General features: G+C 38.9%; 1 protein-coding gene and 1 pseudogene across 1 annotated transcript in view; both read right to left on the bottom strand.

The window, feature by feature from the left end:
* LOC128520720 (NACHT, LRR and PYD domains-containing protein 12-like) overlaps positions 1-18,329 on the bottom strand; it is a 101,170-nt gene extending 82,841 nt beyond the window's left edge. The window contains exons 1-8 of the mRNA XM_053495088.1: positions 18,280-18,329; positions 17,133-17,200; positions 16,723-16,839; positions 16,504-16,561; positions 15,920-16,124; positions 12,665-14,432; positions 5,207-5,380; positions 3,209-3,385 (exon numbers count right to left, since the gene is read on the bottom strand). Coding sequence (XP_053351063.1) covers positions 3,209-3,385; positions 5,207-5,380; positions 12,665-14,432; positions 15,920-16,124; positions 16,504-16,561; positions 16,723-16,839; positions 17,133-17,173 — 2,540 coding nt within the window. The 5' untranslated portion in view covers positions 17,174-17,200; positions 18,280-18,329. The remainder of the gene's footprint in view (positions 1-3,208; positions 3,386-5,206; positions 5,381-12,664; positions 14,433-15,919; positions 16,125-16,503; positions 16,562-16,722; positions 16,840-17,132; positions 17,201-18,279) is intronic.
* Positions 18,330-24,372: 6,043 nt separating this feature from the next.
* The window catches only part of LOC128520725 (NACHT, LRR and PYD domains-containing protein 3-like), a 73,343-nt pseudogene continuing 72,305 nt past the window's right edge, over positions 24,373-25,410 (bottom strand).

Below are 25,410 nucleotides of genomic sequence, written 5' to 3'. Positions count from 1 at the left end.
GACAAAACGTTATGATGTTGTAAAGTAATGAAAGTAAACAGAGATACAGCGCTATTCCCGATTGGTTGAGCGAACTTGAGCGCGTCAGAAAATGAACCGAAACTCTGTGTATACTCGCCTCACAGACGTGAAAAATATATACTTACAGAAAGTGAAATGTCTGCTTTTATATAAACTAATGGAAAAATAATTGCAGATTATGTAATTCATAGGAAACGTGAATGACTGGCGCATCCACTGCTGCGGAGATGACGAGATGACATGATCACCTTCATAGCCCCCTCACTTCACTTCACTTCACTTTTTTAACCCTACCCCCGTTAAACTGGCGTGTTTAGAGAAAGGCTCGCCCGCGAGAGGCTATGCACGCGCGGTCCACTACACAGCAAAAATATGTTAGTATATTATGACTGAAATAAAGCGTACGTTTCACAGCGCTTATTTAGCGAGGATAAATTTGATTTGTGTTTGTTGTATTTCTCGGGATGGATTGCGCGCGTTCGTCTGCATTTTGATCAAAACTCGGCAAAGTGAAAGAGCGCACACCGTGGGTTCACGCCAACATTTTACATTCGCTAAAAGGCTTATTCACAACCACATTTTAGCCATTCACACACATGCATTGTGCCGTGTTGTTGTTTGTAATCAGAGTATTTTATGAATAAAATGTAACTGCTGTTTTTGGTTCACGCTTTCATTTTGCACTTTTTATCTCTCTGCCGCTAAGAGCCGATAGGAGCAGCTTTGTTACAGTCATAATATTCATCTGTCATAAAGAGGGGCGACTTCTGCAAAGCAAACAAAAACTGTAAAATCAGTACCCCAGAAAAACAACAGAGCACAAATATATACTTGCTGATTAAACACTGCATTTTTTAAAAGCGAAAGCGCGCGCGATGTGAGGAGCTTTATTTCAGCCATTCATGATCAAATAATTATTCAATGCTGGACACAAACAGCACAAAAAGCATAATTATTATTCTGGTTATTATTATCATGCTTTTATGCTGTTTGTGTTCAGCATTGAATGATTATTTAAAACTGAAGCGTGCCACGAGTCATTTTATCATAGAAAGATTATTACGTTGTGCTTGGACCACTCACCTTCTGTGGATTCCAAAATTGACATTGTTACTGTTTTTTAATGACTGGAATGGAAGAAATGGAAAGTTTCCATATTATACCATGTCTTATATTGTTTTTAATCACTCGATACACAACCCATGATTTTTATGCTTTTTTACAAATGGAAAATACAAATGGAATCATTTTATTTGGTTTCTTCTTCTTCTTCTTTTTCTTCTTCTTATTATATATTTTTTGATAAAATCTCAAATTAAAACATTTTATAAGCATACCAATGAAAATTATTGTGTGTAGAGGTAACGTATGTTATGATAAGGAAAATCACAATTTCTTCATTCCATGAATTAAATACGTTAACAATGTTAACAAAATTTTAGAATCCAGAAGATTTAAAATTTACACAAATTTAAGAAGAGGCCTGGAGCACTGCAGTTCTTCAGAAGAGCCTCAGATCCAAGAGGGTCCTAAAGTGGGGAGGGGTGCATTTCAGTTTCTCTGAATGTATAGGTGAAAACAGCTGATTCACACCTGGGGGGTGAATTATTTGCATTTAAATGTTGATTGACATTGTAAAGCACACACAGTAACACTAAAAGAACAACATCCCAGGATAAATAGGAATAAGAGCCCCTGATTATACGGCATAAATATTATTTAGTACAACAAAATTCCTCCGCACTCTCAAAAAGCGCTGATTAGACTACGTAGGAAATTAAAGAAAAGAATTACGGTGGCGGCTCAATCCAGAGCCCAAACCTCATTTAAATCAAATAAACAAATATTGTAGATAAACAAAAATAGCCCACAATTAATAAAGCATTTTCTTCAGTCTTATAATGCCCACATGACATCAAACATTCCCCATCTTAATATATATTAACTATTTAAACCATTAAACTATTTATTTTACTGTTTTACCTATTATGATTTCATTTACTTTAATATAAATTTAAGAACAAGAACAATTAAAAAAATTTTTATATTATTGATTATTAAAATGTGGGCTGAAAAAACTGTTGTTTTCAAAAATGTAACAGATGAGGACTTATGTCCATCAATCTGACATGACAAAATCAGTATGCTGGAGAAACTCCCAGGTGGGAAGACACTGCCTTGTCTAGGTAACATCAAAGAAAAAAAAACAAAAAAAACTTTACAATAAACATCAACATCCACCAAAGAGTCTGGAATGCAGAGTACAGGATGCGTCACACAGCCGCGATATTATACTATAACTGTATTATACAAAAGAAGATTACAAATAACCAAAATATAATACCTTTGCTGTTTTAACAATTACAGACATCACAGCCAGCGACAGTTTTCAGAAAATCTTTCCGCGATGAGGCTGCGTTAGGCCGGTACATAAGGCATGTACATGGGCATCTGCAAATCTCCGAAAATGTTGGGACCTTTTTTTTCTAAACAGACGCTATGTTTAATAACCGATGGAGCTTGTGAGCTGTAAAGACATACATTCTCGCCTAAACAACTCTTAAAACTACACTTTGTGACAGTAATATTTTTAACATTTTACAGGCTGTTTGGAGAAACCAAAGAATAAAACTGTTGTTGGGTCAAAATAACCCAACCAGGTGTTTACAGAAACAAAACAGTATTTTTTTAGAGTGTATTCTTTAACTTATTCTGATGTTCTATTCTGAAAGTCTATTTTTCCAGTTATTTCTATAATTTAAGGTTGATGTCTTCAAATGTAACATTTTTAAAAAAATAATAACAATAAACCAGTTAATTCTTCTGTTTAAACAACATTTAACCATTTTTTAAACTCATTATTGTACAAATGTCAATAGGCGTGGTGCTGATGTTTGTTGTATAAAGTACTTTGATGTGGAAATTACCATCACTAGTATTTCTCGATACAACATATGATTTTTTTATGACTTAAGCTCAAATCATATATAAAAACTGTGTCAAATGAAAATGTCACTTTCTGCCACCTGGCGGTCGTTTCATGAATGACACGAAATGCAACTGATTTATTTTGGCCTTTGCAGTTTTGCCGCGACAGAAATAGACATTTCCCTTGACTACCTACTGTATTTAAAAAATATCTTACAGTGTGTGTGTGTGTGTGTGTGTGTGTGTGTCAGTAACTCACTCTAGTTTCTCCAGTGTACAGTGTGGATCCTTCAATAGATCAGAGAGCAGCTTCACTCCTGATTCTCCTGGTTTATTGTAGTTCAGATTCAGTTCTCTCAGGTGTGATGAGGGGTTTGACCTCAGAGCTGAAACCAGAGCAGCACAACCTTCACCTGTAATACTGCAGTCTATCAGCCTGTAGAGAGATCAACAATTATAGATCAACACACACACACACACACACACACACATGTACTTTCACTTACACACCCTGGTGTATGTATTATATGTTCTGTGTGTGTTAGTCCCAGTCTATATTAAACATTTATGTCCTGATGGTTTTTACAGTTTTGATCCCGTGTCTGTTTTTCAGATTCCTGCTCCTGTCTCATCCTGATGATGTTGTTCGCTGATCACCTTAACTTTACCTGATTTTTTTTAAATATATTTTTTTATTAACTATGTGATGATTAAGGGCAAAAATATAATTGCTTTTAATTAAGTGTACACACACACCTCTGTTTCACATATCCTGTGTTAGTTTTGTGTTGAGCTTGTGAACGTCCTCAGAAATTAACATGACATAACATGAAGATACAATATGGATGTAAACAGTAGGGATATGGATGAAGTCAGCAGGAACATCAAAAATGGTGGAAAGTTTTGAACAGGTCACAAGTCATGTGACCAGGATAAACAAGTAAAATAAATAAATCATTTTAGTTTTTTTTTGTTGAGTTTATCCTATTTATTAACCGTCCCAACATTAGTATAGAGCAGGAGTCGGTAGGCCTCGGCTCCGGAGCCGCATGTGTCTCTTTCCTCTGCTGCGGCTCCCTGTGGCTTTGGAACATAAATAATGAGTATTTAATTCAAATTAAGTCTATTTTAGTTTCTTAATTTGTTTTAATTAAAGTCTAAATTTCAAGATTATGGTGATCTTGTAACATTAAAATAAAAGGTGTTAAATTTTTTTTCACTTAGAATATGCGTCACAACCACCGATGTGTGACTCCCGCCGGTACACGATTTATTGATCTTTTCGAGTCCCGGTTTTATTCAGATTGACACTGACTGCACGCTCCAGTACACACCATAAAAGGATGACGGCACACGGACACAGGACAACTTTTGGTTGCTGCAGGTGGAACATTTAGGTTTGACTTTTTATTTCATAAATACGAGGAGGACAAATAGACATTCAGTATTTTATTTGAAAATATCCTTCAACTCAGCGTTTTTTTTTTTCTGAGTACAAAATGTTTTTGTTGCAGAAATAAGATTGTGTTTTCTCTGTAGCAGTTCATTGGCTTCATAAATGAAATAATTTTATATGTAGAATAAAGATAAAAATAATTATATAGTCAGTGTTATCTTCATTTTAGATGTTAAAAGTATGGCGCCCCCCCAGGGGTCATGTGGTAAATCAAAACACAACCGAACAAACTGTGCTCACTGATTACTAAACTGAGCACTGATTAGTTTACTGGTGTTGTGCTGATGTTCCCCCATCAAGATGTGTTTCTCTTAGCCCCGCCCCTGTGAAAACGGCGTATTCAGAGAAATGCACAGTTTATTAATCCACGCGCTCAGTTTAGTATTCAGTGTTATTAATGTTATTTATTTTACCACATGACCCCTGGGGGGCTTCATACGAAAGGGTTTTGTGTCTTCCGGTGTTTTCTTTTCATTTAAGGTTGCCGACCCCCGGTATAGAGTGAAAAGTATCACTAATAATTATTATTCATTTATTAGTTTTCTATAGTGTTTATCCTGTACAGGGTCATGAGAAGCCTGAAGTCTATCACAGGAGACTTAGGGTAGGAGGTGGAGTCACACTGGACAGGGTGCCAATCCACCACACGGCGCACAAACACACACACACACACACAAAGTGTTTAATATTTTCTCAGTCTTTTGTTATACATCAGACTTGTTGCTCTACATTTGACTATTATTAGGTTTATACTACAATAATGACAATCAGATAAACAGAATGTGAAAGTGATGATCTGACCTCAGTGTCTCCAGTGTACAGTGTGGATTCTCCAGTCCAGCAGAGAGCAGCTTCACTCCCGAATCCTGCAGGTTATTCTCACTCAGGTCCAGTTCTCTCAGACTGGAGGAGTTTGAGCTGAGAACTGAGGACAGAAATCTACAGCTCTCATCTGTCAGATTACACCAACACAGCCTGGGAGAGAAATGATGATACATCAGAACACTGACCTCTCTCTCTCTCTCTCTCTCACTCACACACACACACACACACACGTACAGTCTGAATCTGCAGTTAAACATCTTAATATTTGTGACTTCCGGTATGAGGCGTGCGGTGTAGACGCGTTTTGCTCGCTCCCACAAATAAGTTTTCAGTTAACCTATTAAAACCTCAACACTTTACGTATTAAGTTTCCAATAACCAGTATCAGGCTCTTCTAGTTCGCTTTTTTTTTTAAGAATATGTCGAAGACGAGGGCGAAAACTGCAGAAAAGGACGGGGATTCTCCTCCATCCAGTAGCATTACCATGGCCGAGATTAGCCTGTTGCTAGACGAGCATCGAACGGCCCTTGCAACCGATTTCAAGTCATCTTTTGACTCGTTGTCATCTACACTGGTCAGTATAAAATCCTCAATTGCTGATCTTGGTCAAAAAATTACTTCGCTGGAGGATAACGCAACTGAAACTGATCAGCGTCTTCAAAAACTTGAAAGCGCAAGCTGTAGTTTAAAAGCAGAAAACGACCTTAAAGCTAAATTAGCGGATCTGGAAAGTCGCAGCAGGCGCCATAATATTAGAATAATTGGATTACCTGAGCAGATTGAAGGTCCGCGCCCATCCATATTTTTCTCCCAGCTTATTTTTGACATTTTCGGCAAGGACGTTCTTGCTTCGCCCCCCGAACTGGATCGAGCTCATCGGAGCCTTGCCCCGAAACCTGCTCCAGGAGAGAGGCCTCGACCTGTCATCCTGCGATTCCATCGATTCCAAGCCAAAGACCTGGTTATTCGCGAAGCTCGCAGACGACGCGATCTGACCTACAACGGACATAAACTTCGCATTTACGACTACTACAGTCCTGAGGTGGTCAAACAGCGGGCCGAGTATAAAAGCTCCATTAACGAGCTGTACAAGGGAGGGTATAAACCAGCATTACTTTTCCCAGCTAGACTTCGCATCACACTGCCCAATGGAGAGAGGAAGTGGCTCCTCTCCCCTTTGGAAGCTGCTACATTTGTTAAGAACATGTGAGAGCCTTCACATTAACATTGCTTTTTCTGTTCTTCTCCTTGGGGCTTTTCCCTTTTTTTTTCTAAGTGTTTTCACTGCTTTTGCCTCACTTGATTCATAACATGTTACAATTTTAAGTTAACAAGTTAAATGGTTTCTATCCTTTTTCCAGGAGTGCTGATGTTGAGGCCCCCTTTTTTTTCCCTTCTCATTTTTTATTCTTTTTGAGGTTTCAGTTTCAACTTTGATGTTCACTAATGTTCACTAAGGTTTAACTTAATTATCTAAATTTATTGAAATGTGGGTATAGAGCATTTAAAGTTAGGAAGTAGTAAGTTTTGCTGACGGCTGTGTCAGTGGATATCTTTTTGTTTCTGTTGTTGGATACTGTTTTGTCAGTGGTTTGGAAACTTGGGGTTGGGGAAGGGTTTGGGGTGGGGGGTAGATTATTTTTGTTGGTTGTTTAGGTACTTTGTGTTATGTTTGTCAACTGTTGTTTGTGTGCTTCATTTGGATTTAATTATGTCTAACCTAGCCATGTATCCTTCCTTTGTGTTTCTTGCAACACCATTCTTTAGATCTAGGGTATCTCTCTGAGAGATCGAGTCAGGTGGGCATATTTTCTGCCTGAGCAGCATTATACTATCTTTGCCCCCATACCAATATGGCTCCAGGTGGTGCTTTGAGATGTGTTAGCTGGAATGTTAAAGGGGGTTAATTCTCCAGTGAAACGTCATAAAATCATATCTCACCTGAGACACCTGAACGCTAAACTTGCTTTTCTACAGGAAACCCACCTTAAGGTTTCAGATCATCTTAAACTTCGCACTGGATGGGTGGGTCAGCTGTATCATTCTTCTTTCACAAGTAAGGCTCGAGGTGTGGCAATACTCATCCATAAATCAGTTCCACTCTCTGTTTCCAAGGTTATATCCGACCCGAATGGACGGTTTATAATTGTTGTAGGTAAAATAGATGGCTTCTCTTTGACTTTGGCAAACATATATGGCCCTAACTGGGACAATGAATGCTTTAAAAAAAAATTTTTTTTTGCTCTTTCCAATCTGAACTCCAGTCAACTTATTCTTGGGGGAGACTTTAACTGTTGCCTTGATCCTACTCTTGACCGCACATCTAGTAAAAATGTTGCATCAAAATCTGCTAAAATTATTCAAACGTTCATGGAGCAGTATGTAGTTTTTGATGTCTGGCGTTATTTTAACCCTAATGCCAGGCAGTACTCTTTTTTTCTCTCAAGTTCATCACACCTTTTCTAGAATAGATTACTTTCTCATTAATGATAAATTACTCTCCGCAGTCAGTTCATGCTTTTATAATCCCATTGTAATTTCTGACCATGCTACAGTCGTAATGGACATTTCACTCCCAGGCAAACCTTTGTCACGCTCCCCTTGGCACTTTTATCCCTTACTTCTCACTGAACCTGACTTTATCAAAGCTATCAATGATAGTGTAGATCTCTTCATTGACACAAATGTTAACTCTGATACATCTGCATCGACAATTTGGGAATCATGTAAAGCCTTTCTACGTGGGAGGATAATATCTTATTCTGCTTTTCAAACTAAGCTCACAGCAGAAAAACATGCTTCTCTCACTAAGACAATATCAGAGCTACAAACTAGGTATGCACACCCTGATGTACTTAAAGACCTACTCATTAAAAGGGAGGAGTTTGATGTCATGTCCTCTGGGGAGGCTGTAGAATTGATTCAAAAAACACATCATAATTTTTATGAATTTGGAGACAAGCCCACTAAGCTGCTTGCTCATCAAATTCGTCAATCAGCTTCATCACAAAATATTACGCAAATTAAAACTAATACTGGTATTACATTAAATCCTCAAGCCATTAATAACCAATTTAGGGACTTCTACACTTTACTTTATACCTCCGAGTGCCTATTTGATGAGAGTCAGCTGAACAATTTCTTTAGACCTTTGGACATTCCTGTTATTGATTCTGTAATGTCAGCTAGACTGGATGAACCATTAACAGTCGAGGAGCTTAAAGGCGCTCTAATGGCAATGCAAAATGGAAAGTGTCCTGGACCTGATGGCTTTCCTGCAGAATTTTATAAGACATTCGCAGACAAACTTTCCCCTTTATTGTTAAGGATGTTTAATGAATCGTAACAGGTTGGCATTTTGCCCACCACACTGCGTCAAGCCACCATCTCCGTCTTACTTAAAAAAGATAAAGACCCCCTTCTTTGTAGTAGCTTTCGTCCTATCTCTTTGCTTTGTGCTGATGTAAAGTTATTAGCAAAGATACTGGCAAGACGATTGGAGGCTATTTTGCCGTTAATCATCTCCCCAGATCAAACCGGTTTTGTTAAAAACAGGCACTCTTTTCATAACGTCAGACGGCTACTAAATATTCTTTATTCGCCTTCATCTTTAGACATACCCGAATTTATTATTTCAATGGATGCAGAGAAGGCATTTGATCGTGTGGAGTGGTCATATCTGTTTTTTACTCTTAAAAAGTTTGGCTTCGGTGATGTATTTATTTCTTGGATAAAGCTCTTATATTCATCCCCCCTGGCCCGGGTTCATACAAATAATAATTTCTCTGACTATTTCCTCTGACTATAGTTGCCATTAGAACCAGTCAGATTTAGGGTGTTTTCAAAGGAGGTACTGAGCATAAATTGTCTTTATATGCAGATGATCTTTTACTGTTTATCTCAGACCCGGATCGATCCATTCCCTCACTTCTGGACTTGCTGAAGAACTTTGGCCAATTTTCTGGTTACAAATTGAATCTGCACAAAAGTGAACTTATGCCTCTTAATGACGCAGCTTTGTCTTATACTTTCTCTTTATTACCATTTAAGGTCTCCCTGAAAACATTCAAATATCTAGGTGTCTGGGTCACTAGAAAATATTCGGATCTGTTTAAAGCTAACTTCTCCCCACTTCAGGCCAACCTGACTCACGACACCCAACGTTGGTCTCTTTTACCTTTATCCTTAGCTAGCTGCATAAACTGTATCAAAATGAATGTGCTCCCTAAATTTCTATACTTTTTTCAATGCCTGCCTGTTTATATACCTAAAAATTTTTTCCATTCACTCGACTCTTGCATCTCTCACTTTATATGAAATAAAAAGGTCCCCCGAATCCGGAAAGATATCCTTCAAAAAACTAAAGAGATGGGCGGTTTAGCATTACCTAACTTTTTATTTTACTACTGGGCTGCAAACATTCGTTCCATTTTGTACTGGTGGTGTTTTAGCAATAAACCACCACCGTGGCTGCAAATTGAGGCTGCCTTTTGCGCTCCCTCGTCTCTTACTTCTCTGTTGTGCCTTCCGTTGTCACTACATGCTCCATCATATTCCACAAATACTATAGTTAAAGCCAGTCTTAAAGATCTGGACCCAATTTAGGCGACACTTTGGACTCCAGGCCATACCTTTGTCATCTTCCCTACACTTAAATCCTTTATTCCCTCCCTTTCTTACAGATAAAACCTTTGGGATTTGGAAAGATTACGGGATTGTTTCAGTAGAGCATCTGTACATTGATGGTATCTTTGCTTCTTTTGACCAATTAAAAGATGCTTATCATCTACCGAACACTCACTTTTTCAGATACTTACAGGCCCGGGATTTTACTCGAACTAACTTTTCCACATTCCCTGCTATTCCTTCTTCCAACCCACTTGATTCTGTTCTTAAGTTGGATCCTAACATTAAAGGTGCGATCTCAAAATTATATTCTATTGCCCTCTCAATTCATTCTTCCGCTTCAGATGGTCTGCGATATGTTTGGTCCATAGACCTTGGTATTGATATTAGTCCTTCGGTCTGGCAGCTAGTCTTGAAAAGAATACATACCTCTTCTATCTGTGCTCGTCATGGAGTTCTGCAGTGCAAAGTGGTGCACAGAGTCCACTGGTCCAAAAGTAAACTGGCTCGTATATATCCTGGCACTATCTCTAACTGTGATAAATGTCATTGTGATCCTGCTGATCTCATCCATATGTTTTGGTCATGCCAGGTTATATTCTCATTTTGGACATCTGTCTTTGACTCTCTGTCAGCCATTACCTCAGTTAAGATCCTCCCGGAACCTTTGATTGGCCTGTTTGGGGTTTTACCCAGTAGATACTCCATGCCCTCTTACTTTGTTGAACTTGTTGCATTTCTTACTCTCCTGGCAAGACGTGTTATTTTAATGCACTGGAAGGGCTCTAACCCTCCTACTCGATCTCTCTGGATAAAAGATGCCCTTACTTTTATGAAGTTGGAGAAGATTAAACATTCACTACGCACTCAAAAAAATAACTTGTTGAATGAACGTAATTAAATTATGGAAAGAATTTCCACCTGATTTAATGGCTCTCTTTCAACATTAAGTAATTTTGTTGGCCCAACTTAATGTTCTTAGGTTCAGTCAAATTAATTTTATTAGGTTCATTTAACTTATTTACTACAGCTGCGTCCAACATAATTTAATACTGTTAACATAAATGAATAGCGTTGGTACAACATATTTTTCAGTTGTAAATTAAGTTGATCCAACTTAAGTAAATAAATTTCAAGCCCTGGTCAACAGAATTCTGTGAAGGAAGGAAGCATAAGACAAACGGGATAAAACAGATTTTTATTTTACACCAGCAGCAAATTACAAATGAAGTCTAAATTTGAAAAGATGTACAAAATATAAAACACCACAAATAAGTATTAATCATAGAAAAAAAAAATACCACCAACAGAAAGTTTTGTACTTTATAACTGTACGTTATGACTTTTAAATATGACCGTTAGAGACGGTTGGTCAGGAAACTCCTGAAGTCAGATGCAGACAGGACACTTTCACTCACAAACTCCTGTGAAAAAATACAGAGATAGATTCAATTAAAATTCATGATACTTAATTTATTAAATGAACAATATTTATACTTTCTTCCTCTCGCTTCACAACTCATGAGAACAGACCGAAACCAGAACCGAACCGCAGATTAAGCACGCGCATATAACCGTCGGTATTTTTAGTGTGATTAAAAATACAAGAAATAGCTTAAACCAAAATAACGTGACTAAACATCGCTAAACAGCAGGTGACATTTATGTTCAGTATTTCGTTTCTATTTAGAAAGATGGGAATTAATTCCTGCTTACCTTTTCCACATGCGCGCCAAACGTTTGTCTTCTCAACACGCTGTGTTCTCTTCTCGCGATGTCTTATCGCGATATTTCCGGTTTTGCTATTTCCGGTTTTCATAGTGACAAGATCTCTTTGGTTTATCTCAACATGAATAAATCTAATACATGTTAAGTTGTTGAATTTCATGTAAATACAACATAATTTATTCATGTTCATCTTGGAAACATGAAATTATTATGTACAAAACACATATTACATTTTAGTACATGTAACAGGTAGCCATGTTCATTTTTTTGAGTGCATGGTAATCAGGTTAAATTTTCTAAAATTTGGCAACCTGTTCTTAATTATGTTAAATCTCTTCGGTTCACCGATTCTGCTGTGCTCCCCCCCCCCCCCCCCCCTTTATTTTTATTTTTTTTATTATTATTATTTAAAAAAAATCTTGTCTTCTTCCCCCCCTTTGTACTCTGTTTCACTTGTCCTTATAATGCTATTCATTCCAATATTATTGTTCCTGTAATTTTCTCCATAACTTTTTATTGTAGTGTATCTTTCTATTGTCTTGTGTGATTGTGTTTTTAGTGTTTCGATTGTTTTGTTTTTTTGTGTTGTGTATTTGTTATAAATAAATCATACATAAAAAAACATCTTAATATTTGTGTTTGTATTTATTAAATCAACTGTAAATATTGACTAATTATGTATTAACATGTTTAATGGATGGAAAAACAACCTGAAATCTGACTTTTCTCATATATTTTCATATACATTTATGCACATTTTATCTGTTTTTTTATTGTGTGTGTGTGTGTGTGTCTTAAAATTAATATCAATGAGTGTGGAATAATTTGCAAGTTACAGAAACTTAAATTTTTCACTAAATCTGAAATTTAAATGTAAAAATGTAAAAAATAAACACAAACAGAAAAAAAGAGTTATTTAATAAACAATGCTCTCTATTTAGTAAACACGCTCATTACTCCATGTTAGAGAAATACATGAATAAATAAATAAATAAATAAATAAAGTTCATGTAGTTAGTAATACAGTTATTAAATCATTTTAAAATGTGATATTTATAAATGATTATAAAATGACTCACTCAGCTTTTCTGGATGCTTTGACGACTGGCAGCAGCTTCAGAAGACATTCATCTGATCTGTCATATTTACTCAAATTAAACACATCCAGATTCTCTTCTGAGTTCAGCAACACAAACACCAGAGCTGACCACTGTGCAGGAGAGAGTCTGACTCCACTGAGACACTTGTAATGTCCTCTGTTCAGGTATTGTTCTACTTCCTGCACTAGAGAATGATCATTCAGTTCATTCAGACAGTGGAACAGATTGATGCATTTCTCTGGAGATGGATTCTCCCTGATCTTCTTCTTGATGTATTTGACTGTTTTCTGTTTGCTGTGAGATCTGCTTCCTGTCTGGGGCAGTAGGTCTCGTAAGAGAGTCTGATTGGACTCGAGTGAGAGACCCAGGAGGAAGCGAATGAAAAGGTCTAGGTGTCCATTCTTACTCTGTAAGGCCTTGTCCACTGCACCCTTCAGGAAGTCAGACATGTTTGATTTGGAGAAAAGATCAGACAGATCAGTGGTTTGTTGTTTTGTAGTCTTTTTGTTGATGAAAGAGAGAAATGTGTATAAAGCAGCCAGAAACTCCTGAACACTCAAATGTACAAAGCTGAACACCTTCCCCAGGTGAAGCCCAAACTCCTCTCTAAAGATTTGGGTACACACTCCTGAGTACACGGACACTTCTCTGACATCAATGCCACACTCTCTCAGGTCTACCTCATAGAAGATCAGGTTTCCTTTCTCCAGCTGCTGGAAAGCCAGTTTGCCCAGTGCCAGGATACTCTCTCTGGTCTGCTGAGGATCAGGATTACATTTCTGATCATCCTTTTGGTCCTTGTGTTTGATCTGAAAGATCAGGAAGTGTGTGAACATTTGAGTCAGAGTCTTGGGGATCTCTCTACTCTCTGTTCCTCCCAACATTCTCTCTAGAACAGTGGCTGAGATCCAGCAGAAGACTGGGATGTGACACATGATGTAGAGGCTTCTTGAAGACTTCATGTGTGAGATGATTTCATTGGCCAGGCTCTGATCATCCATCCTCTTCCTGAAGTACTCGTCTTTCTGAGGATCACTGAACCCTCGTACCTCTGTTACCTGGTCTACACACTCAGGAGGGATCTGATTGGCTGCTCCTGGTCGAGAGGTGATCCAGAGGAGAGCAGAGGGAAGCAGGTTCCCCTTGATGAGGTTTGTAAGCAGCACATCCACTGAGGCTGACTCTGTCACATCAAACAATCTCTCATTCTGGAAATTTAGAGGAAGTCGACACTCATCCATACCATCAAAGATGAACAGAACTTTGTTGACCTCACAGTCTATTAATTTTAATCCTTTGATTTCTGGGAAAAAGTGATGAAGAAGATCCATTAGACTGAGATGTTTCTGCTTCATCAGATTCAGCTTTCTAAAGGGAAGTGGAAACATGAAGGTCACGTCCTGATTTGCTTTTCCTTCAGCCCAGTCCAGAATGAACTTCTGCACAGAGACTGTTTTTCCAATTCCAGCAACTCCTTTAGTCAGCACACTTCTGATGGACTTGTCTTTAAAGAGCTCATTACATTTAATGGATGTCTCCTGTGTTGCTGGTCTCCTGGATGCTGTCTCAATCTGTCTCACCTCATGTTCATTATTAATGTCTCCACTCCACCCCTCTGTGATGTAAAGCTCTGTGTAGATCTCATTCAGAAGTGCTGAGCTTCCATGCTGTGAGATTCCTTCATTTATTCTTTTATATTTCTCACTCAGTTTGGATTTAAGGTTTCGCCGGTACACAGAGACGAGTCCTGATAAAAAGAAAAATGAAATGTAAACTCTATGATCATCTCTGTTGACTATTCATATTTTTATATCTGTATATCATATGTAATGTCAGTACTGATCTGTTATTATATTCTGTAGATAAAAGCACATCATTATGATGAGATGTTTGTTTGTTTGTTGGTCTTTCGGCTGCTCCCGGCAAGGGGTCGCCACAAGATGTGTTTAATAAATTTACAGCAGTTTCCTTCCTCTAAAGTTAAATCAGTGGTTCTCAAACATTTTCCATCATTCCCCACTTAAGGGGGTGGGCGAATTTTCAAGCCCAACTTGTCAACAAAAGTTTACTGTTTATTCAAATATCAATTTCTAAACTAATAAGATCAAATAACACCAAGTTCAAAACAGATAAAATACACGTGCAATTGTTATAACAGACTTACTTCGTCACTTATCTAGAGCTTTCTTTCAAAGAAGTCGAGTGGCTTATTAACGTGACTGGGGTGTGTTGTCTCTGTTTTCATATTTTTTTCGGCCTTGTGCTGCCTGCTGCCAGCGGTTTAAGACACAAAACACACACGGGTTTCTCCTCTGCCCCCACCATCTCCACCATGGATCCAAGCTCAACATAGGCTTCATCATGTTTTCCTTTCGGCTGGCTTTGGGTTGATTAGACTGATGATGCTGAATCACCTGCTTTTTTGTGGTCCATGTAACAAATGTATTCATTGACGTTATTACGCTCACTACATATAGTACGCTACTGACCCGATTTGTGTCCGCGGTAAAGTTAGTTTTATATTTACATCTCCGAATTCAATAGCTGCGTAAATAAACCCGCAAATAAGATACCCACATATATTTCCTCTCTACATTGTCTTTAAGCTACAGCCGCCTTAAATTATACATGTTTTTACTTGTTTTAATTATACACCATTATCCTCTATGGCGCAACGGATGATTTAGGGATCATCGCAAAATGCCGCACACCAACAAAAAGCGTAGAACGATATTAATCTTCCCTTCTGTTCAGCGCCTAAAGGATCAAAAAGCAACTTTGTTGCCACACTGGAAACTAGAAATGCCAGACTAGTACTGCCTGATAAAATATTAATGTTTAACAAAAATACAGAAACATCAGCATACACATTGGAATAAATGAAATGACATATATAATACCGAATGTTTCCTTATATATTCTTCCTCTGCAATTAACATGCCGACGGTAAACCGTTATTGTTGCACTATGGTTCCACTTTTTCTCTGATGTTATTTTAATTTACTTGTATTAATGATCCAGTTTTTTGCGTGTGATTGTTTAGTTTCGAGTGTCCGATCTTTATTGTCAATAAAGAAAAGCATGAATTAGAATACGTACTTTCCTATTATTTTCCACTAATTCCCTTCCGTTCATTGCGCCCCACCTGTCATGTCTGTATTCCCCACTAGAGGGGCACCACACACTTTGAGAACCACTGAGTTAAAGTGATGTTATGAGCCCATGAGCTCTTACTGTTCTGCAGTGTGTTAGCGAGATCTGTGTGGTTCATGTTCTTCAGGACGTGCAGTGTGATCTTCAGCGCTGACATTCTGACACTGCTCTGATCCTCCTCATCCTCCACCTCCCTCTCAGTGCATGCTGGGTAATCTGGACTCAGGAGCTTCTTAAATCTCTTCAGCTCATTCTTTAACAGAGTGATGACTTTGTGCTCCAGCTCCTGATTAGAAACAGAAAGAAAAAATACAAAAACATTATGATGTCATAAGAGTGTGTGTTTATTACTGAATGTTAAACTTCTTTGATGTCTGATTGAGCACTGGAATTTTAAAATACTGCATTTTATTCTAATCCTGTACAGAAGGTGTCCAGCTCCCGATTAGGGCGTAAATAAACAAAAACATGCAGGTGAGTCAGTGAACATTTCTGTGTGTTTGAACCCAATGAATACACTCGTGATCTCTCTTAGTGTTCTGTCACATTACAGTGAGAGTGGAATAGATGTAATGATTACTCACATCACAGGCAGCTGACAGGTAGCGATATTACTCACACACACACACACACACACACGCAGACACACACACACACACACACACCTTAAATAGTTTCTCCAACTGACTCTTCTCAGTGATGTTTGGTTTATTCTTCTGTGGTCTATGAACAAACAAAACACAAGTTAAAACTTTAACAAGGACTATAAATCATATTCATAACTACAAACACACACCCGTTAATACACAGATATCTGAGAGATGTTTGATTATGTGAGAGTGTGAGTGATAAAACACTGCACTCATATATTAAACTGTTCTCACCTCCGATCAGTAACACAGTCTGTGTCTCTAAAGGTTATTAGAGGACCCATTGACTGGTCACTCTTCATGGACACACAGCTGGGTTCAGGTGAGTCTGATCTCTTACCCTGAATCAGACTAAACACACACAACCACTGCATCATTACTACTGTTCTGTAGCAACACTGAATAATTAAACTAAGAAGAATATTTAGTACTGATTTTTTCAAAATTCTTCACACAGCGAGCAAACAGAATTCTGTGGACTAAACTGTCAACACTTTTCCTTTCTATTGTCACAAATTATGATCATAATGTACAAACACACACACACACATGATTTACACACACACGGAAAACTGTTTACAACAGACTTTTCACAGATACACACCCGAGTCTGATCTGTTTAGTTTTTCACACCCTTCACTCACCTCTCGTCTTTCTTTGTGTCCTGTTCCCCACACACACTCATTTTGAGGTCGTATCCCCCAGGATTACACTGTAAGTTACACACACAGAAAAAGTGAGACCAAGAGAGGGAACAACAAATGGGTTCATCAGATATCATTTAGAAAGTTTTATATTATTATATTTATTTATAAATAAATAAAGGTTTAATGTGTGTGATATCGACTCACAAGGTTATAAAATCACATCTATCTGAATAAACCCAAACTGAGTATAAAGGAATCAGCACTGGTACTGGTCCATTTTATAAAATAAAATATGACATTAAAATATTCCATCAAAACGTACCAAAGAAAATGATTCAGTTTATAAAATATAATAAATAAATCATGGGTTGTGTATAAAGTGATTAAAAAAAAAAAAACACATGTTATGAGTTTCGTTTTCCAGGCGCGTGAAAATCTCCGTCTCTTCCATTCCAGAGATTAAAAACAGTAACAAAGTCACTTTTACACTCTGTAGAGTCTCAGTGGTGCGCGCGCAACCTCTCGGGGGCGAGCCTTTCTCTGAATGCGCACTCACTGTGTAACAGGTATAGAAATGAACCTGTTAAATTGTTAGAATTTACACAAAAATTGTTAATTTTATAAACCTGATATAAGTGCCTGATTGAGATGAGTCCTTTCCCCTTTAAATCTAAAATGTGTCACCTAAAGCCACCACAATTTCCTGTTTTGTCCCCTCCTCTTCCCTTTTCCTGATGAAACTGTATGGAAGAGAAAACAAGTGCAATTCTCACTCAGAGGCTGTTTGTTCCTTTATGTGTCAGAGAGAGAAGAGATTAAATGCTTCCAGTGTTCCAGTGAACCGCAATCTGTGTCCCGTATCTGATTCACACAACGCAGAGTAATGGAGACATGGAGATGATTTCTCCTGTAGTCCATGATGTAGTTTAGTGACGGTGTTACAGCTCAGTCATACCGTTTTACACCCATTAGAATTGTAAGGGTTCACACTGGCGCTTCATTTGATAAACATGTAGACAGTCTGAAATAACTCTCCTTACAGAAGGAACAAACAGCTAAGAAACATTTATTATCGTCTTATTGATCACAATTCCACTTACTAACAGCTGATTAACGAGGTTTAGCTTTAGCTTTAGTTACTCACTGTGTTTCTCTCCTGTGCACGCGCTGCTTCCTGTCTTTATAAAAATACACCCAAGTTTCACTTTCTGTTTTAAGGTAGTCGAGCGTCACCTGTGGGTAGAGAGGGGGCAGGTCAAACCAGCAGGTAACTTTACACCTGGGCCTCATTACTAAGTTTTCACTTGTGTGTGTTTTTATAGTTTTTTTTAGTTGACAAAGTGTGAGAGACAGAACACAACACCTCACTGTCACAGACAGTTTATTATCTCTTAGTTTTATTTTCACATATTCGGATAATGACGTCTTCTTGGAAGTGAAGAAGCTTTGATTATGGTAAACAAATAAATGAACGAATGTTTTAAATTTTTTATTGTAAATACATGCAGTCTATTATGTATATAACAATCTATAAATCATATTAGTCTATTATAGGTGCAAAGTGTGACATAATTAAATAACTTCTTAAACTTTTTGAATTAACAAATAATCTATACAAAATAGATTCGAATCGAATACCATTTCTCTTTTTCTGTATTTTTTAAAATAACTAAACGTTTTTAAATCCTTGGTAATAAATTGTTTACTACAATTTATGCGGGAGTGTGGAGAACACAAGCTTTTGACCGCAATAAAGAAACCGTAATCTGCTATAGTATCGTAAGCTGAAAGATATAGCAAATATGTTGGTGTAACAATAATTCAAGATCGTAAGCTACAGAACACAGCAAACGACTTGTCATGACCACAGTGGATTTATGCAAGAAACTGTAAGAACTGTTGAACTTTGATGTTGAAAATAAAACAAGAGACAAAGAAATCAACAACGTGTAACAAGAAAGATACGCGTCAGAACTCGTGAATAACATGCCCGTACAGTTTTAATAATTATTTACTTAATTACATAAACAGTTACATTTGTATCTTCTATGGAATTTTTTTTTATTTTATTTTAATTATTTATTTATGTCATACTTCTCATAACAGACCGTATCAAAATGCATTTGGCTTTATGCATATGTTTACAATAAAAATAAAAATAATTGATTTATTTATTAAAAGACTGACTATGTTTGTTATGGTGTGAAGTCGGCCTCTGTAATCAAGGTAGAACCTTAAATGGTTGTCTACGTCATTTACTTATTAGACGGTCAGTAAGTGACTCCATCACTATAAAGCAGAAATAAACTGTTTCTGAAAGATTAACTCCAGCAGGATTTAGCAGAAGAGGATGTAAAAATATATTCATTTGTATTTGTTCTCTGTCCTTCCAGAGTAAGAGGATATATGTTTTGTCATGTTTGTGTGTTTATTTCTTCAAAATCAGAAAAGATCATCTTGAATGTGTAGTATACAATATGTCCCTGTAGGTTTAATAAAGGAGATACAGTACAGAGTACAGTAATATCCAGTGATGGTCTGGTTCATGATATAGAATAGATTTTTAAGGTAAAAAGCTGGAAGTAAATAAAAGAAAAAAGCAGAACCTGGTTTGTACAGTGTGTAATTTATCTGTTACAAAAGACAAAACAATACATGTGATTGAGTTGTTTATTTCATTTTATATAACAGGTCAAACACACTGTTATCAACTACAACAACCCAGTGTATATTTTTAGCTGATATCAATGATAAAATGAGGAAAAGTGATCTTCCTTTTAATTTGTGTGCAGTTAATTTTGGAACCATGTGAGAGTGACCGAGCCTAAGAACAAAAGCATTCAGACTGACAATCTTGATTTAATGATAAAAATATGCAGACAAAGCAGTGGCACGATGTGTCAAAGGCCTTAACATTTAAAGAGGATCATGTTCCAAGGATGGAGCGGACAGGGTCTCATCATGGATCTGCCTGGGTCCTCTCATGGACCAGCTGCCCATTTAAAATCATTACATCTGTGTTTACACAACATAATAAGTAAGTAATATAGTAATGATAGCAGCTGCACAGCTTACTGAGGTGTACAGGGCTCATGGTAAACCCAAAGATGTTTGCAATTGTGTGCCTGGAACTATGGTATCTGGGTTTTCACTTGGGACACTAGTAGGTATCTCCCTAAATGAATAAGACTGCAGCAACTGCATTTGATCAGGTGGAAGAGAGACGGAGAGAGAGACAGAGAGAAAAACAGAGAGAATCAAACTCGGACCCTGAAGGTGCAACAGTGCTAACAACTACACCAAAGTGTCATAGCGACAGTAACCTGGGTTAATTATAGAATGTTGTTACAAAGATGCTATGGTGTTTAAGGTGAAGTGTTAAGACATTTCCGTATTACTTTTATTTCCATTATTAGACAGTTACTGTGGAATTCTAGATGGCTGTTTCAGATTTACTTAGTGGTTCTCATACACTCAACAAAAATATAAACGCAACACTATTGTTTCTGCTCCGATTTTTCATGAGATGGACTTAAAGATCTAAAATTCATTCCAGATACACAATATTACTATTTCTCTCAAACATTGTTCACAAATCAGTCTAAATGTGTGATAGTGAGCACTTCTGCTTTGCTGAGATAATCCATCCCACCTCACAGGTGTGCCACATCAAGATGCTGATCTGACATCATGAGTAGTTCACTTCTCCAGCACGCTTCGGCGCTTCTTGTGAAGGGGGGGAAAACTTTCTCTCTCGCTTCCGCGGAGATAGAAACTATCACTTCCGAGCGCTCCTCTAGTGATGAGCCAGTGTGTTAGTTGGTGTTAGAGGTGGTAACACGCGGTCTAACGCGTACACCTCGATTCAACGTAAAAATAAAGAAATAAAATAAATCCGCCAAAAGCGCAAGGTCAGCCGACCGCTGGGAAACCTTAAGGAAACCTACTGCCAGCTATGTCTCCTTAAGCACGAAGCACAGTGGAAAACTCGTATCCTCAGGAGACCTCCAGGAGATCCTCAATTCCCGCCGCCACCGGTGTTTCGGGCGACGGCGGTCTCCGACAAAGTGTTAGGTGCTCGGGTTCCTCCTGCCGTGTTAGGACACCGAACACCTAACAGCCACCACCATCACCACCCCTCCGCGTAGCTAAGCAACAAAGCTACTGACCCTTCGGAGAAGCTGTCAGCGTGTAAGCTACTGTCAAGCATGTCTCCTGGGCTACTGGATTCTATCATTGTGTTTCAACGGCGTGGGTTTTCACAGTGGCCACAGTGATCACCTCTGTTAAATCCAAAATCACAGGCTTGCTGGAAAAAGGGGGCCATAGCGCATGTTCCCCTCCCAGACAGAGCCGTTCGGTGTCAACACGTCGCCTTAGCTCACCTCACTTCTTAGGGTGGAGCCCTAACGCCACAAAGCGTTCTCCTTCCTACAGAGGTATGAAGTTGAGTGTCATGCGGAATCCGAGCTCAATGCGGGGACAGCTGTCTCCTGCGCGCGCCAAATTCAATTTAGTACTCTAAAGGAGTATAAGCTAGGCCAGGTGGTAACATCACCGCTACTAGAGTGGTTTTATTGGTGGCTAAGTGCCGGGGGATTTCATCCAAGGGCCAATTCCCAGAGGCAACAAGGGTTACGTGCCGGGAGCTTCGTATGTGGTTCAGACCCTCGTCCTTGACTCTGGGTCCCACTCTAGGTCCGTGCTGTCGTTGCGAGTTGCTAACGGCAGACGTTTTACCCTTAGGGGCCAAAGCGCGACCTTAGATGGCCGCTCAGCCCAAGGGAGCTGGAGAGGTCATCTTCTCGTGTGGCACATCAATTGCCCCGAAACGATGACTCTATTTCTGGCCCTGAAATACTCCCTCCAGCAACTGAGAGGCAACAAGGATTATGCGCCGAGAGCTTCGTACCCTCTCCATGGAGCTAGCACCTCGACATCAACATGTCGTCGTAACTCACCTCGTTTTCTTTAGGATCGAGGGTTAATGCCATGGAAAGCATTCTCTTTCCTACACAAAGCATACATTGAGTGTCATGTGAGATCCGACCGCAATGCGGGCACAGCTGTCTCCTGTGCACATTGAGTCCATTTTAAATACTCTTAAGGAGTTCAAGCTAAGCCAGGAAGTAACGTTCACCGCTTCTGTGGTGGCTAAGTGCCTGGGGATTTCATCCTAGGGCCAATCCCCAGAGGTAATAAGGGTTACGCGCCGGGAGCTTCGTACCCTTTCTATGTGGTTCAGAACCTCGTCCTTGACCCTGGGTCCCACTCTAGGTCCGTCCTGTCGTTGCAAGTTGCTAACGGCAGACGGTTTTCCCTTAGGGGTCGGAAAGCGGCCTTAGATGGCCGCCCAGCCCAAGTAATCTGGAGCAGCAGTGAACAGGTTAACATGTCCTAGCACGGACACTACGGCAGTCTTGTAAATATTGCCTGCAGACTAAGCTCGCGCCGTTAAGAAGAATAGCGCACTAGGTTCTGCTTTAAGGACAGGACAAATTCTGTCCCTCAGGATCATTTACATTCTAAGACATGGCGAAACATGCAGACCCAGTCCACTGCCGAACCGTTTCAGTGCTGGAGCTTCTGCAAGAAATTTGACCTCTGGCTTTTGCCCTAGTACACTCAGAACATACGTAGCCGCTTCTCGTCTACGTCCTGACTGATGGGGCTGGTGAAAAGCACCCCTTAGTGTGCCTAGGCTTTGCCAACTGGCTAAGAAAAGCTGTTCTGCATTCTTACCCAACTATCTTCCACAGTTGAAGCCTTCTGTCCTTCGCCGTTAGCTCGGGAGCAGTAAGACTTCATTTGCTGTGCCCAGCTCATGCTCTTCAATTTACAGTGCACCTCTGCATTAGCCAGGGCCGTAAATTAGAGCAGGGTTTCATATGTCTTGGGCTTGCGGCCGAAGGGCAGCCGCCATTAGACAAAATGCTAGTGCTCTAGCCTAGGAGGACAGGACAAATTCTGTCCCTCAGGATCTTTTACATTCCGGGACATAAAACATGTAGACCCAGTCCACTGCCAAACTGTTCCAGTGCTGGAAGTTTCTGCAAAAAAAAAAAAAAAAAAAAAAAAAAAAGCCGTTCTGCATTTTTACCCAACTATCTCCCACTGTCGAAGCCTTCTGTCCTCCGCTGTTAGCTCCGGAGCATTAAGTCTTCATTCGCTGTGTCCAGCTCATGCTTTTCAATTTACAGCGCACTTCTGCAGTAAGCCAGGGCCGTAAATTAGAGCAAAAATTACTTTGCTGTAACCCTGTTCCCTGAAAAAGCTGGAATGAGATGCTGCGCTCCAATGCCGCACTGCATGCGTGACTGGACATCCTTCAGACAAAATTGACCTGAGGGTGTTTCCGGTTCATGCCTATTTATAACCTACAGGTACACCTCATCGGTTGACGTCACCTGCCTGAGGTTATACATGCCAAAATATTTGGCATGTTTGACACATACGTGCTTCACAACCGGTCACAAGGAATCGTTTCCCATAGCGCTGTCGCGCAGTATCTCGTTCCAGCTTTTTCAGGGAACAGGGTTACAGCAAAGTAACCCGAAACGTTTTTTGGTGTTTGTGTCCAGCATTAAATAATTATTTCATTCATCATTTAACCACGGCTGGAAATAATAGCTGAAATGTGATTGTGAATTTATAACTGAGATAAAGCTGTTCTTCGCCGTGCGGAAACCCGCAGCTAGTACTTTGATCAAAAGGCTGATAAATGTGTGCGATTTATCTATAAAAATTAAAATATAGGCTTCTTGGTAGATAAACGCTTCCAACATGACAGTAAATAAAATGGCTTCCGATGTGAGCCATTTTATTTACGTTATAATATAACATTTTTGTTCTCAGGCAAACATGATTTGCATATATAATCCGCAAAATTTCTGTGTCTGAGTGTGCTTTTGAGTTCAGTGTTATCATGCCACATGACAGTAAATTAAACAGTGATGAAAAAATTAGCAATAAAAAAAACAATAATATACAAGACAGATTAGAGACAAAGACATTCCTAAGAACTGGCATATTTATACACAATCTAATTAGACCAAAACGGATTCAGATGAATGGAAACAAAGTGACATAACTGGTGCATAGCTTGCTGGGTAGTAAAGTCTGGAAACATACATCAATATTGTGGCATTTTACCGCCGGAAGGATCTTGGAGAGACGAGTTAAGTTGATTGCTTCCCAATGCAAATGGCTGGGAGTACTTTATTACTTCACAGCACAGTATACATATAGCATGGGAAACACATTCACTCGAGAACCAGAACCAATTCAGCCTTAGCATGAACCGGAACACATTCAACAGGTCACACACCCTCAACACACACAATCATGGCCGAAGCCATTAGCCCAAACAACCTTCCCCAACAGGGTGAACACATAGAAAACCCCCAAAATGCATGATGGTTGTTAGCCGCCGCCCCGCCCACGCCACAATATATAAGTCCCAACACAAGACACATGTTCAATCGGTTATGCCTAACAAAATATGAAAAAAAAGACATCAGTTTCGGGTCTCATAGTTGTTCTTCAGAATCTTTTTACTGGACAAGTTTACCCTCATCATCCTCTGCGTGTGAGACTCAGATCAAAATGAATACTGCTAAAATCTGTAAATAAATAAAAGGGCGGAACAATCAGGTTAGCTGAGATATTTATCAGAATTAGTCATTAGATTCCTCAAAAAAAAAACAATATGCGTCATACAACACTCAAAAATAACAGATTAAAGTGTACAACATACAAATCTATAAATACCACTAATGTAAACATCTGTGTAAATTAATTCTGGCTAAAAGACATATGTTTATTAGTGCACAAACACATTAAAATACTGAGTTTCCTCTGAAATGTAAAAAGAGACATTAAACCACTAAACCACTATTACTGTGTGTGCAAAACTCACTGGAGTTTTTCCAGTTTACAGTGTGGATCCTTCTTTAGATCAGAGAGTAGCTTCACTCCTGATTCTCCTGGTTTATTGTAGTTCAGATACAGCTCTCTCAGGTGTGATGAGGGGTTTGACCTCAGAGCTGAAACCAGAGCAGCAACCCTCACCTGTAACACTGGAGCATTCTATCCTGTAAGAGAGATCAACCACAGACATGCAAAAATAGCAAATAGAGATAGTTACGATGTGGCCAGTTGATCTAAAATGCTGGCATGGATGCAGTAAACAAAGTTTTAAGGTTTTGTTTTATGTCTTGTTTCTACGTCTGTCCTCTTATTGTTATTGCTTCCTGCCTTTATTAGTTTAAGTTTT

Source organism: Clarias gariepinus, chromosome 4, assembly GCF_024256425.1.
Source record: "Clarias gariepinus isolate MV-2021 ecotype Netherlands chromosome 4, CGAR_prim_01v2, whole genome shotgun sequence".
Classification (NCBI taxonomy): Eukaryota; Metazoa; Chordata; class Actinopteri; order Siluriformes; family Clariidae; genus Clarias; species Clarias gariepinus.
Note: the sequence above shows the minus strand (reverse complement) of the source record. Positions and strands in the feature narration are given on the sequence as shown.